The sequence below is a fragment of the Manis javanica genome, chromosome 5 (assembly GCF_040802235.1).
Source record: "Manis javanica isolate MJ-LG chromosome 5, MJ_LKY, whole genome shotgun sequence".
Lineage (NCBI taxonomy): Eukaryota > Metazoa > Chordata > Mammalia > Pholidota > Manidae > Manis > Manis javanica.
The window spans coordinates 167565569-167580983 of NC_133160.1; the positions used below are offsets into that span (position 1 = coordinate 167565569).

The 15415-nt window shown below is 46.1% G+C and overlaps 1 protein-coding gene and 1 pseudogene across 2 annotated transcripts; both read right to left on the minus strand.

The window, feature by feature from the left end:
- Positions 1-2290: 2290 nt before the first annotated feature.
- TMEM128 (transmembrane protein 128) lies at positions 2291-11363 on the minus strand. 2 transcript variants are annotated; one of them, XM_017640874.3, is made up of 5 exons: positions 11208-11363; positions 9623-9764; positions 6107-6265; positions 3934-4042; positions 2291-2930 (listed from the first exon to the last, which is right to left on the minus strand). In XM_017640874.3, the coding sequence occupies exons 1-4, from the start codon at positions 11302-11304 to the stop codon at positions 3943-3945; spliced, it is 498 nt and encodes a 165-aa protein (XP_017496363.1). In that variant the 5' UTR covers positions 11305-11363; the 3' UTR covers positions 2291-2930; positions 3934-3942. The 2 variants fall into 2 exon arrangements, with proteins under 2 accessions (XP_017496363.1, XP_017496365.1); XM_017640876.3 differs by having other exon boundaries at positions 9623-9761; positions 11208-11345.
- Positions 11364-11669: 306 nt separating this feature from the next.
- LOC108384055 (seizure 6-like protein 2 pseudogene) lies at positions 11670-15366 on the minus strand (annotated as a pseudogene).
- Between the last annotated feature and the right edge of the window lie 49 nt (positions 15367-15415).

The window sequence follows — 15415 nt, forward strand, 5'->3', positions numbered from 1 at the left end:
CAAAACAGGCAGCCATCCAAAGCATTATTTGATCTATGTAAGTGGAAAATCTCTAGGTAAGTTAAACAGAGATATATCTTGAATCATTCCAAGAGAGTCAAAAACTCTCAACTCAATTTGCAAACCTGAGCCAGTTCACGGACCTGGAGTCCTTGACTGAACAGGGGGCCGGGCCTCCTTGAGAAAAGCCTGCAGTACTGCCACAGGTGTGCCCTGGACCTTCATCCCCAGAAGGTATACAGCATAAAAAGTGGTGACCATTCCCTCGGACAAGGTAGTTACCAGGTCTTTTCCTCAACTTTTTCTTTTGAAGTGATGTTAGAGTTACAGAAAAGTTGCAGAGTATAAACATGCCTGTTTACCCTTCCCCGAGCTTCCCCCAGCACCCTCTAATATCTTATATACCATGGTAACTGTCAAAACTAAGACATTAACATCAACATAAAACTATTAATTAAACTACACTTTATTCTAACTTTGCTACTTTTTCTACTAATGTCATGTTTTTCCCTGTACAGATCTTTTGGAAAACACTACACATGGGCTCTGAGTGGGTGCTAGGTCCCAGGCACTGGTGGAGTCCATGGTCACTCCTTTCACTGTGAAATAAGTACTCTGGTCGGAAGCTGTGTTGGGTGAAATGTCATGAGAATATAACGCTGGCAGAAGCATTATAGGTCAGAAAGGCACATACATCTTCCGAATACATGTCTTATCCAGGAGGAACACTGCTCCACTCCCTCCGTGATGGAAGGAATCCAATATAAGCAAATGTCCACCAGGCCAGTCTCCCCTGGGAAAGGGGCCGTGTCAGCAGCTCCATGTTGGTCTCTGCTGTTGGCAGCTGTTCTGTGGCAGCATAGTGAACTAACCAACTTGGCAGTATATAACATGGATCCTGTGGGTCAGGATATGCAGAGGACATAGCACACATTCTTTTTCTCTCGTCTAAATGTCTAAGGCCTTAGCCAGAAGACAAGCATAGCCGGTGGTGACTCAATGGCCAAGGCTGGAATCATCTGAAGGTTCCTTCACTCACATTTGGTGCCTGGAATAGGAGAACCCAACGGCTGAGCTCAGCTGGGACTCTTGACCAGAGCACCTCCCAGTGACCACTTCATGCAGCTGGAACCTCGCAGTCTTGCATCCAGGCTTCTAGAGGGAGAGTTCCAGCGGGAACATCTGGAGAGCAAGAACCCTAAGAGAGCTCACAGAAGCTGTATGGCCTTTACAACCTGGCCTTCAAAGCCATATAGCATGATTTCTGGCATACTCTACTGGTGAAAGCAGTCATGAGCATCCAGATTCAAGGGAAAGGGATAAAAATCTCCCTCTCAATGGGAAAAGTCAAAAGATTCAGGGCCCTCTTTTCAAATCATGAAAGCAGGTCCTACACTCAGCACCAGAGTTAACTCCAAGGTCATCCGTGGAGAGGGGACATCTATGTTGTTGAGTGCACACAAGCCCCCATCCCCGCCACCATGTTCCTAAGACAGGGCCCACTGAGCAGGCACTGGGGTGGCCAGGCAGAGGCTGCGAAACCCCCCATGGGACCACAGTTGTGGATGGAAAGTAGACAATACAACAGGACTGGATCTCAAAAGAAACTAAACCACCTGCACATGCAGCTTCCTCATGGTTTCCAACTCTGCTCAAGTTCAAGTCTTATAGTCATTTCTACCCAACAGCATACTGCTGTGCAGGCCCAGCCTGGTGACCTGGTGGGCTGGAAGACATCCAGTTCATGCCATAGTTGGCGTTCAGTTTCTACCAGAGCCCAGGAGCAAGCACGTTGTTTCTCAAGAGGGAAATAATCTGCAGAAGAGGGTATGAATTCGCTCTGAAATCCTTGCGATCTGTGCTGACTCTTCTACCGGCTCGTGACAAAGCCTCCACACAACATCGCTGTTTGCCACGGACACTTCAAGTGTCATTGGCTTGGCTGGACTGTAAGACCCAAGTGGCAGAGCAGCTTACACCACAGCCTGGAAATGCTTCGGACACTTCTCCTGCTCCAATACCCCCTCAAAACTGGCAGCATTGTGGGCTCCTCAGTCAATAGGTGAAAGTAACACACTTAAGTGTGGCATGTGTTGTCTCCAACATCTACAAGTTCCCAAAAGTATTGTGCCTCTTTTTTAATGGGAGGTCGGTACAGGGGGTGGCATCTTGTCTTTCACCTTGGAGCGGTAGCTTAACATGTTCCAGACCACTGAGCCTTATTTCTATAGTTAACTCAAAATGCTAACAGCTGAAACTATCCCCAAGTTTGTATAAACAAAACCCACAATAAAGTTAGAAAAATATTTTATTTAAATGTTAAGGAAAAAATTATACACACTTAAAATGATTAAAAGTTGGTATGTTAAACAAATGCTAAAAAGCCAATAATTTACACATACAATCTAGAGTGATGAGAAAACATAGTTTCAATTGGTCCCCTCTCCTAACAAACTATTTTAAGGAGATACACAGTAACTGCTGAAGTTGGGCTAAAGGCACGTGACATTGTCGTCCCTTTATACACACACCCAGTCATCTTACACAATGAACTGCTATCCCTTAAATGGAAGCCTGAACAATTTATCTACACTATTGGGAGTACATTATGCATCTATAATGAAACTTCATTCAAATTTTTACACCAATACTTTCTCTAATAACTCAAATTAACAATGCAAATTAATTATTTCTATTTCAAATAGAGTATTTGGTTTGAATCTGAAAAATTATTTAATCACTTGACCTTAATATGCAAATAAAATGTAATTTATTCTGATTTTAACCATACTAATTGTTATAATTTTTCCAAGGAACCCACCCAACTTCACAGATGCAAAAACACATTGCAGCTTTTCCATTATGTCTGCCTTGCTTTCAGCTATAGCTGGATGTTGGATCATTCGTATGAAATTGACATGCCCTTAAATCTGAAAGAAAAACCAGCATTAATGTCCCAAGTGAGACATTCTATCTTAAGTTGTTAAATTTCGTATTAAAAAGCACAGTTCAATCTACATGCCTACAACACTATCTGGATCTACATTACTGATCATAAACTCACGTCAGCAGGAAGCCAAAAGCTCCCAAACACATGTAAAAACCCAAAGCTTAACACCTTTAGACTTTCCTTCAGAACTCCAAAGGAAGAGCATACAGTCTCCTAGCCGAAACGCCAGTTTTCCTTAGCACCCCAATCATTTACTTAGCATGTTAACTTTTACTCCGGTCCTGTTTTCACACCTATAAACTGATGAATGGAGATTTCCTCCAAGTTCTGATGGAAGCGACATGAGGGGAAGGAGTCTCTCTCTTTCATCCCATCCCTAAGCACACAGACTGAGTACTCTCAACACAAACTTTTTGCTAAGTGGGTTATCTGATACTCAGCAAACAGACCCCCCTGTGTAAGGAGCAGGCCCAAGGATGCAGTGGTCTGTGGAGAGGCAGAAATTCTAAAATTAACATGGAAGGAAAAGATTGATGTGTCCCCCATCAAATTTATATGGGGCAGCCAGAGCAGTTAAGAAATGGCAGAATTTTTTTGGCCCAACTGGGTAAAATTATCAGTATTTCCCTTATTCTCATTCCTTAAGCATGATCTAGCCAAGTCATTTGATGGAAATGGACTGCAATAGAAAATGGTCTCATGTGTGAACTGACCTATACCAGAAGGTACAAATACTATCTTCATGAGATCTTTGAAGAGTGGGGTACCTTCTCTAAGATGTAGCCACGGAGAACTAAACTGTACCCAAGGGGAGGAGTCTCGTCCCCCTTACATCTCCAAGCTCAGTGGAGAAACAGCTCGGGCATGAGCATGACTGAAATAATTCACAAGAAGTCTGCTACTGGCTGCAGCACCTAAAAATTGTCGCAAAAGACATTTTTCGAATGAGTTCATTTTTAGAAACACCATTCCACAAATCTTACCTCTGGAAATCATCCAAGGAGTGAGATCAACATTACGACCCCCATAAATTGGGTAAATAACAACAGTGGAGTGAAAAACGACCACACGTGCCATAAGGCGATGTTGAAGCTGGAAGGAGGACAAAAAACACACAGTTGACGCCTCCTGCTGTCCCCCACGGACGCATTCTACTGCAGTCTAGAGTTAAAGAACCCACTTGTCACTCAGTTTGGGAAAGTTCATTTAGCCAGCAACTTTATGCATCATGTTTCTCAGGTATGTGATTTATCCGATATTCAAAAATATCACAATCTCTTCAAAATATACTTGGAACTTGGATCACTAAAGGCCTTCTAATGAGAGCTGCTCTGGTTTAATACAACTTAAGTCTCTAAAAGTTCATGTTTGAAATGGAACATGAGTTAAAATGGCTACAGCCTACTTTTGCAATCTCACATGCTATCAAACTATTATGGAAAAAAGATGGTGAAAATATCTTTCTGTTAGAATAAATAAAGGCATAATTTATAAGTTGCTATTAAATTTTTCACTGAGAGAGGCACAATTCCTGGTAAGACTAAACCACTTTCAAGTGCAAATGGTTTTTATGGGCTGAATTTGTAAGAGCATAAGTTAATTGGGGAAAACTACAGCCAATTAAATGTGTCAGATAGTTATTGATTTTTAATATATAATGTTTTGATAAACAGACCAAAAAATAACGTTTTTGGGCGTGATCTAAAAAAATATAAAATAACACACTTGTCTACCCTACACGCCTATCAATGAACGGTTAATAATAACCACATCACAATGTAATATATATTAAACAGCTTTAAACTTCAACAACAGAAAATAAACTGTAAAAAAACATAGTTATACTGAGTCTGTACAAAAGTATATGGTTTTCCCAAAATCAAAGTTCAGTTAATATAAATAAAGAAAAAAAGCCAATGGGCTATACACAACACACAAAGAGTAGTTTTTCTCTTTGGTTGGCAGGCCGATGGGATATATTTCCTTTGGGTTGTTTCTGTAATGAACACATTTTCTTCAGTGAGCGAGTATACTTTAATGCACATTAAAAAAAAAAACACCAGTGTTTTTCCATTGAGTACCTATTAACTTACGAAGGTTAATGAAAGTTCCAAAGGTATTTTTGTAACAAGAGAAGAATAAAAATTGTTAAGTCCAACAACAGAGAGCTGGTTAAATAAACCATGGAATTTCCATACAGTGATAACTATGTAACTATAAAAAAGAATGAGGCATGTCTACACGAACCAATGTGGGAGAATTCCAAGCTATATGGCTCCATTAAAAAAAAAAAAGATGAACAATGACTCTGGCAAACAGCTGGCACTATTTACTGAGGCTGGAGGTATGTACACCCTATGAGCTAACAATTCCACTTCTAGAGGCATGTATATATATGTACATATATACACACATACCCAACAGGAACGTGTGCACAGGCTCACACAGGACACGTATAACAATGGTCTTCACAGCATCATTAATAAGAACACCAAACTGAAAACAATCCAAATGCTATCAACAGTAGAACAGATAAGTTGGGATTCAATGATAGGATGGAATGCAAACAGCGATGAACAGCTGTTATGCACAACAATATGGGTGAATCACACATGTTGTACAGGAATAGCCGAATGGAAAAGAATACATATTGTATGAATCTACTTCCATAAAGTTAAAAAATGCAGACAAACCAGAGTATTAAAGAGGTGCAGAAGACAACAATAACCATAAAGGTGGGGACGGTGTTTACCTATGAACAGGAAGGAAGGTGTGGTGACTGGATGGTGGCATGGAAGGGAGCAGGGGTGCTGGCATGGTTTTCTCCACCTGGGTGGGGCTTACACCAAAGCTCATTTCATAATTCATTCAGCTGCACAATTAGGTTTTTTCCACTTTCTGTATGTATTATACTTCACAATGAAAATAACTTAAAAAACAAAATGTAGAACATATATAGCAGGTCACTCTTTGTGTTTTAAGTAACTAAATACATAAATTGAGAAAGATACTGGCAAAAAGGGAATCAGAGACTAGGAATGACAGAGAGATTATTTTCCCATTATTCATTTTCTCTCTTTGGAATTTTGCACCACGTACACCAGTACTGGATCAGAACACGTCTTCTTCCTATTAGTCATTTCAAAGGTAACTTACCAAATTCCTGCTACAGTGAAAGTCGCAGTTGTGATGGGGATCAAAGCTGGGTACTTGACATCATAATCATTAATTCCCCGATACCACTCCAGGTAGAGAATGCAGTAAAATGCAACCGATAAGCTGATGAGGAGCAAGGCCCCGCCAAAGAGAAACCAGCTGTAGGGACAAGAGGGTACCAGGGTGGGCGGCACTTAGTGTGTCGGCAGGTGTCTTAAAAGGTTACACTGACAGTCCCCTAGAGTCCAGTTCTACAGAGAATATAAACCGGCAAAGGGGCAGACGACCCTCTGACTCAATCCCACTGTAGAAGGTCCTGACCTAACAGGAGAAAGGATGACACCGTGCCACGTGACAGGACGAAAAGTAAGACTGGAAACACAGGTACGCCTGGACACTTCAATGAGCCACCAGCACAACTCTGCTTACAGCGATGCATTTTCCTAAAAAACCCAGGAAAGACCGCAGCTTCCTGTTTGTTTTTGAGGTTCTGAGTGTGAGAGTAATCCACCATGAGCACCATGAGCACCTCCAAAGCAAGCAGGGTTTCTTGGAATACAGGAAACCAATTCAGAAGATGGTTAATTTGAAATGCCTCTTGTAAGAGATTTCTGGATGAAACCCTCCCATTTTTAGAATATCCCCAATCCTTCTTCTAGGGGCAATGTCTTTTTCCTCACTTCAATTCTATGCAAGATCTGACCCAGTGAGTATGAGGCAACCTGGTCAGCCCCTCCCTTCCCCGCCCTGCTGGTCACGGAAGGAGGCTGCATTTGGGGAATGGAGTCCCTTTCCCAGTATCCCGACTCAACCCCAAACCCTGCTATCTTTTGCTTTTCCACAGGGAGGAGACTGGAGTTCCACGCAGAGGACAGAGGGGTAACAGGCGGCTGGAGCGGCTGAATCACACAGGCAGCGTGGCCTTCCAACAGCGGGGTTTCAGAGTCCTTAAGGCATTTCATGACGCTGCGGTCCTGGGGGTCCAGACTACGAGAGGCGGTACAGCAGGTGCAGGAGCACAGCCTCAAGCCTGTCTGTCGGGGTCTGAAACCCGGCTCCCACCCGACCAGCTTCGTGATTCTGGGCCAGTGACTTCAGCGGGCTCCGGAAATATTGGCCCAGCTTACTCAAGAATAGCTGTGAGACTCATATAGTTTAGAAAAGTCTTTCTCACACAACTAACCCTCAATAGCATTATGTCCACTGCTCGTATTTCCACATTCTTCCTTCTGGGTCTCCAAAGACCTCGCTTCTGCTAGAGTGTACATTCTCAACAGGGGCGATATCACCCCCAAAGTGAACAAAAAGTCTTACTCTTTTTGTTTGCATGAAGCATAAATATTCACGCAGAACATAAAGGAGCGATTAGGAAAAAAATGTCTAACAAAGACTCTTCAGGAGCTGATAATACAGAGGGACTGAGGGGAAGACCAAGGAAAGAAAAACAAAGAGGGACTGAGGAACTCTGTGCTCGAGTTGTGGCGCTCTCACTTTATCACACTCTGTCCTATTTGCTGCAGTTTTTAACTTCACACGGAAGCCTAGTGCAGTCACTGTGTCCAGATACGGATATGGCAAAGTATATAAACAAGTGAAAAAATTCCTGAACAAAATGAAACACTGCAAGTGGTCCTCAACCCTGCCTAAGTATAAGTCACCTTTGCAACTTTCTAAAAAAAGAAGCTAACTTGTCCCATTTTCCAAAATTCTGGGATGTAATTTTGTTCTATGCCATCTTTTTATGGGGGAGCACCAACCTGGGCAGGTCTCTAGGTTTTCATTTCACCTGGGGACCTGGTGGGTAAGTCTGTTCCTGGGTTTCAGTATTAGGAAGCACTTTGTCACACAACAGCAATGTGCACCTGGGCATTCCAGACATCTTACATGTGAAATTAATTATTCCTTACCTCACAATTTCCTTAAACTACTCAGAATACTTCATACAGAATACAAATACATCAACCCTCTTACCTCTCCTAAAACCTCAAAGGTCCGCCTCCTAAGGTTGGGTGGGATCAGGTGCCCCTTCTAGGTGCTCCCACAGCACCCTGCACATACCACATGATCTATTCGTCCATCTGTCACCGCCTAGTATGAGCTTCTGGAAGGCTAGAAATGTGCCTTATTCATCACTGTCACCACGGCCGAAACATCTCAAGCTCTCATGAAACATTTAATGAATGAAGGGGCAATTGCTATGGGTGATGTGTGAGGCAACCATCCCCTTTTCCCAGGCCAAGTTCTAAACCATCTGAGAACAAAGGCATTAGGCTAATGAAGATCACCTGTCAGCTTTTTTACTGTCAGCTTTTTTACTGACAAACTGGGAAGAAGGCTTTGGTGAACAGTGACAAAGTGCTTCCTAATACTGAAACCCAGAAACGGACTTACCCACCAGGTCCCCAGGTGAAATGAAAACCTAGAGACCTGCCCAGGTTGGTGCCTCCCCGATAAAAAGATGGCATAGAACAGCAGGCCAGAACCTGGGCCTCCCACGGGCAGCTGGCTCCCAAGAGAAAGAAAGTACTTAGCCACACAGGCCAACTTCTCTGTTCTGACATCAATCAGGCAGTCCCACCACCTCCCAGGGAAGGGGCAAGGGAGCGGAGGGGCAGGAAGAGTGTTCAAGTAAAGTCCCACTCTGGAAATAAGGGGAGAAAGGAACATGCTTTCTCCCAAAGTCTAAGCACACATCCCAAGGCCTCCTTTCCCGACTCCCTCTCTCTCCCCACCAGCAGTCAGCACTCTTCCTGACAGCCTCAGGAGAAGCTGTGTGTCCTCCACCCCACCCGACGATAACGCAGGGTCACACAGCCCAGTCTGCACCTCCCAGCCCTGCAGGTGCTTCCAAACAATCACGCTTGCACCCCACGCCAACCAACCCTCCTGATGCCAGCTCACCAACCTCTCTCCCTCCGCAGCTTTCTGGGGGCCTCCAGAACACTCTCCCATATTCAGTGAGGCCTCTGATGCACGACCTTCTCCTCCGTGTCAGCTCCTGAGATTATACTGAAGAGACCTCAATCCTCAGGAGTGGACTATTCGACATCCTGCCTCAAAGCTCCTGGCCCCACCCTCAAGAGACCTCAACTCCAATTCAATCACAGCCTGCAGGTACTGGCTGGGTTTAACTACTCTCTGGAAACAGACTCTGAGACCAGGTTCTGCCACGGTTCTCATTCCCTCCTTCCAGTACTTCTGCACTGGATCTTAATAAGGACCTCTGGTCTGTCTTTCACCATGGTTTATAAATAGCTACGTCCTTCTTATATTCACTGCCATCCCCATCCTAAGACAGTTATGCTGAAAAAGCATACTGAAGTCCTTTCCCGTCTCAGCCGCTCTGCTGTACACGCCCAGAGCACCCACTGTCTTACGCCTCTTGGGATCTCCAGTACCTCCCTGTGGTGCCTGGCAGGAAGTGCTTACTAAGCATTCAAAGAATGCAACTTACAAAATACAACAGAAAACATAAGGCAAGGGTGTTTAACTAGTAAAACAGTGAAGTTTTCTTACCTACTAGCATGAAAGTTTTCTCTGACAGTTTTAAAGAAATCAACATAATAGGTCACAACAATGGATGCCAAAATCCAGAATCCAGAATGGATATTAAGTCTTGGAAGAGGTTTCTCCTTTTTCTCAACAGCTGTAGAAGCTTCTGCAAATAAAGGAGATTTCAATGTACAAGTTACCATAAATTTATGAGGAAAAATTAAGCCTATTTTAAATGATATAATTTTCTAAAGCTTTCTAAGAACCAGACTCTCTCCCATTCAAGTGCCAATTTCTTCTGTAAAATCATCAAAATAAGGTTACACTTGTACAAATAATAGGAACCTTTTATAAACATGTTCAATACAATCAGCTTTTTTCCTCCAAACCAATTTTGAAATCAAATTTACTTATTCATGGCCTTTCAGAAAGAATGATGCCACGTGGTAACATTAGAATGTTAATATCGTGTTTCATATATCATATAGGAAAGCAATTAGTTCTGTTAAGAAAAATGCAAATAGCAAATGTCAAAACACAGACTGGACTTGTGATTTTCCAAAAATACTACTTGTAACTAAGTATTTTCATTTTTTTAAACAAACACAGCCTTTTATGGCAGCTCAAAAGTGGAAGGACACACTGGAGGTCTAGTCTTAGCACAGAACTGTCTAGACAGGTGATGGACGACATCACATTTGTTCCCTCTGGGATCCGATCTGAAAGAATATGCGGCTGGAGTTGGATGACATGCTCGCTCTCAGTTCAAGTGAGAAGCAGTAGTATACGCCAGAGGTTCTCCACCTTTAGTTGACCATCAGAATTTCTAGGAAGCTTGTTCACAATTCATATTCTGGGAGATATCCTCAAAATTTACAAGCCAGCATGCTGAGACATGACACCTTCTGTGTTTATTTTTAAAAGGTAATGTTTACAACACACAAGACAAAAAGATCAAGATCTAAAATGAAATCTCTTCAGGTCCCCTGCCTAGAAACAATCACCAGTATCAACTTCTACTGAATTCTTCTATACTCTATGCATCTACAGAAAAACACACACCACACGTTGTTTTGTACCCGAATGGTGGCACACCATACGTTGTTCTGAGCCTCCCTCTGAAAATCATCCACATTGGTAAATAAAGGTCTGCCTGGTGTGGCATGTATAGACAGATACATCCAAACGTATTTAACCGGCTCTCTGCTGACCGGCAAGTATGTCTCTAAACGTTCGCTGCTACAAGCAACGCTGAGGTGAAACGCTTTGCACACACGTCCTCGTCTACTGGTACGGCTGTGTCCCTTTGGTGGATTCTTAGAAACAGAACCAGTGGGCATTTTTAATTTTAATGTGTATTACCCAGTAGGTGTTAAACCAGCTCTCCTGGGACTCCTGAAGCGCAGCTAAGATCAAGAAGCTACGTGAATTTCTAAGCACCTGTTATAACACTAAACACCCGACTTGCAAAACTACTTGGTAATCAGCCTTCAAAAACAAAACCCGGTCCCGCCGACTGTGCAGGGACGCCCGCGGGGCCGCCGTTCCCGGGAGCCTCGATTCCAGGAACCTCGGCGCGGCTCGGAGCGCGGCTGGGGAAGCGCCTCACCCAGCCCGGCGTGGCCCTCGCGACCCAGCGCAGCCTCGGCTTGCGGCGAGAACAAGTATCGCCGCCGGAGCTGTTCCCGGGCCCGAGAAGCGTCCATCTTGGCACCGCCCAGGAACGCCGCGGAAGTGACGTCAGGTTCGCCGGAACTTCCGGCATCAGCGCCTGTGTTACACGTAACGTTGGAGACTCGTACTGTCTTGGGGGTTTTGGTTGGTGAGAATCCAGTACTGGGTTGGCTTTGCAATCTTCGCGCTCAAGTCCGCAACCGTGATTTAAATTTCAAAATACCGATTGTGGGTAAAATTGTAATGTTCCCAGAATATCTCGCCAGGCTTTAGTACTTTTGTATATCCTCAGGGGTGGAGAGTTCATCTCCGTATCAATGGGTAATTACCTGGGCAACCGAGGGCGTGTCTGAACCTGAGATGTTACCTGGAGGGGCTTCTTGCTTGCTTCTTCCAGAGCAAGGAAGAGAGACGGCCCTGGACTACAGTTCATATGCAATAGATGGGTTTTAAACTATTTCTCCCTTTGACTGATTTTGGTTTTTAGAGGTGTTTTGTCCCGGGATTTCCTCTCCGCGGACTTACATCTGGCTTAGTCGGCAGGATGCTGGTTTATTTACTCTAGAGTCCCCAGGGCCATCAGAGCCCTCTTGTAGGACCAGGAGACTATTTACACAGCAGGGAGGTAAAGAACCAGAGACCAGGTCCTGAACCCCTCCCTGCCCAGAATGAGAAGTGAAGGGGTGTCCTGGGTCCAGCTGCTTACGTCTTGGGGTTCAGATGGAAGCTTCATACTCCCGTGTATCCCCAGCTTCATACAGTGGATTGCTGAAGTCTGACTCCACCGAGATGGGGCTGTAGAAATGGGAGCCCGAGAAGCCGAAGAGGGATTTTCCCTGCAGCTTACTGTAGTATATGTAAACGCCACAGCCAAGGACAATGACCAAGCCAAGGGGCAGAGCAGGATGGCCAAGGCAAGGTGCCCACCCTCCTGCTGCCATGCTGTTGTCTGGGTCACTTCCAGTTTTCCATTGTCCAGGAGCTCCTCATAGGCCACTTTGCGGAGTGGGGGCCACTATGAGGGGTGGCCAGGCACATAGGTGATGGTGACCTCGCTGATGAGCCCAAAGCCCTCAAAGCAGAAGAAGCGCAGAGACTCACCTGCCTGGTAGTGATTGTTGTACAACGTCTGATAGCCATTCTCTGGGACCCTAGGGTTCAGGCACGGCTCATACTTCAGGGTGCATTGGGGACCCGGTCACTCCATTTGGGGATGCCTGTGTCCCGGCTGTAGCAGGTGAGCACAGCCACCCCTTCCAGGCTGTACCCTGGCAGACAGTGGTGCTGGATATGGGAGCCAACAGGGAAACCAGCATCTGTGATGGTTTGGTGCCCGTTGGGAATTTCACCAGGATCGGCACAAATTATGACTTTTTGGCAGGCAGGTGGTGCAGAGTTCCAGAACAGGTCCCTCTGGCAGGTGAGAATGTTGAAGCCAAGCAGCTCGTAGCCAGGCTCACTCTGGTAAGTAAGCACCGTGCCTTGGATCAGGTTCCCAGGGAAGCTGTCCTCCAGCCCCACTCTGGAGGTGGCAGCTCTGGGCACGTGTCATTCCTTGGGATCTCTTTGAAGTGCCACATGAAACCCTGGCCCAGGCCCGGGTTCCGGGGCCCAGGTGGTGCCTGGAATTGAAGCGTGAGTTTGGGCCCAGAGGAAAGAAGGAGGTGGCACAGTTGAGGTCCCCGCAGCTGAGCCAGGACTCGGGTGCTGGGTCCATCCCATCAAACAGGGTCAGCATGTCTTCCTCATGCACATTCAAGATCTCAACCTGGAGCAAGATGCGCTTCTCTTCCTGGACACGCAGGCCCCACATGCAGTTCTGGCCAGGGCTGTAGCTCTGGGGCCAGTCGGTAAAGAGGACTACATCATCTGGCTCTGACAGCTCCCCTCCGCACATGGCCTTGCAGGCTGGCTCTGTGTCGTTCCAGCGGGGTTCTGTGGGATCCACACATTCAATGGCATTTGGGGGGCCAGGGGGCTCCAGGGCATATCCTGGGAGGCAAGAGAAGGTAGCCAGTGCCCCCGGGCAGTGCTCGGTCTGTGGTGGTGGCATTGCCATGTGCCAGGAAAGGGGCAAAGCAGCGATCTTCTTCAAAGGCTTCAAATCGGAGGCTTAGCAGCGCAGGATTGGCAGTATCTCTGAAAGCAGCTCCATGTAGAGGGACTGGGCATCGCTGATGAGACCTCGCTCTGGGACATCATCCACGTCTGAGTCATAGATCACAGGGGATAGGGGACTGCCCCGAGTGTACCATCAGTTGATCGTTGTCCTCACCAGCGAGACCCTCTCAAAGTGCAGATGCAGCCAGCTTCCCTCGGCTGCTTCAGTGACCCAATGGCAGGTGAGGTTGGGTCCCTCAGCTCCCCTGGGCTCAAGCAACACGATGCAGCCCAGGGTAGCATTGCGGATGGTGCCACCACAGAATGCTATACAGCTAGGGGGTTCACCACTCCAGGCTGGTGGGTGCCATTGAGGCAGATGAGGGTCTTCTCACCCTGCAGCTGGTAGCCCGAATCACAGTGGAAGGTAGCAGTGCCCACAGAGTGCATGTCTGTCACACTCACATCCCATGGGCTGGCCAGGAAGGGAAGCCACAGCTCAGAAGGGAGGCCTGATAGTGGATCCTGAAGCCACCGCCTCTTGGGAGCTGTGGGCTCTGGAAGTGCAGGAGCAGCCAGTTGGTTGGATTCCGAAAGACCTGTCCTCCCAGCATGGAGGAGTTGACCAGGAGTCGGGGGGCCAGGCCTGGGGATCCCCCACCACCAGCCAGTATCAGGAGTTCCTCCTCCTGAGACAGGTTTAGTCTCTGCACCTGGATCTCAGTGCCAGAGCCAAGGTAGACACAGACGCTGTACTTGCAGTCCAGGAGCCCCAGGGTGCGGCTGGGATCCTCCCTAAATCTGGAGACTCCACATGCCCTTCACCCTTGGAGATGTTATTACACAGAACTGGGCTGGTCACTGCGGTGGTGATAGTTGTCGTGGTTATGATAGTGGTCATGGTCTCCTCTCCTCCCTCAGATGCCAGGTGTGGGCCTGGGCAGGTGGGGCCTGCCCTTGACATTTGAAGAGGTCAGCAGAGGCCGAAGAAGTGCCTTATGTGCTCTAAGCGGGACTTACACTGAGTCCTACAGCAACATGGGACAATAATAAGGGGGCCAATACCCCTTGTCAGGTGGCAAATAGACTATATTCGGCCTCTGCCCAAATCAGAAGGATATCTGTATGCCGTGACATGTGCAGACATGGCTATTTGACTATTGGTTGCTTTTCCTGCACGTCGTGCAGATCAGCAAACCACCAAGAGGGGCCTGGAGCATCTCTGTGCAGCCTATGGCTGCCCGCAGATGACTGAGCAATCAAGGCACCCACTTTACTGGACATGCATTACAACAATGGGTGCAGCAGTTAGGAATAAGGTGGAAATTTCATGTACCATATAATCCTACTGGGGCAGGCATGATAGAGAGGTACAGCGGTTTGTTGAAATCTGGCCTGAAGTCGGACACCAATAGTCTACAGGGTTGGTCAGTTTGCCTGTGGACAGTGCTGTCGCGTTTGAATGAGAAGCCACGTAAAGGACTTTGAGCCCTGTAGATGTGCTCACACATCTTGCTGCATCTCCTATACAATTGTATATGCAAACCAAAGAAGTGTTACTACGGCCAGGATATGGCCAGCAGAGCAACATCCTGGTAACTAGGCCAGGACGAGATCCCATTCCTGCCACTGTCCTACCTGCCATGTATCCTACCTGATGGACAAGATTTACCTATGCTGGTGTCATTAAAACATGAATCTTATCGCTCTTAAGGTTATTTTCTCCTACAGTCCTTGTGTCCTGGATGTGCCCCCCTGGCTGCAGCTGCTGTGTGATGGCTGGAATGGATGAGCTTTGGACTTAATCTGCATGGGACTTTGAACCTAGCTGAATCATCTGGCTTGAGAATTACCTTGATTGTGCTGCTGCTGTCAAGAAAAAAAATGCTTAAAGAGAAGCTTGACTTTGTCTAATGTTTGGTAAAAGTTTTGTGCGTAATCTAGCATGGTTGTTAGGAATGAGTGAACAAGTGCAGAAACATATTTTGTGCTTAGTGAGAGATTGTGCTGTAAAGTACATTTACTTAATCTGCATAGGCTGAA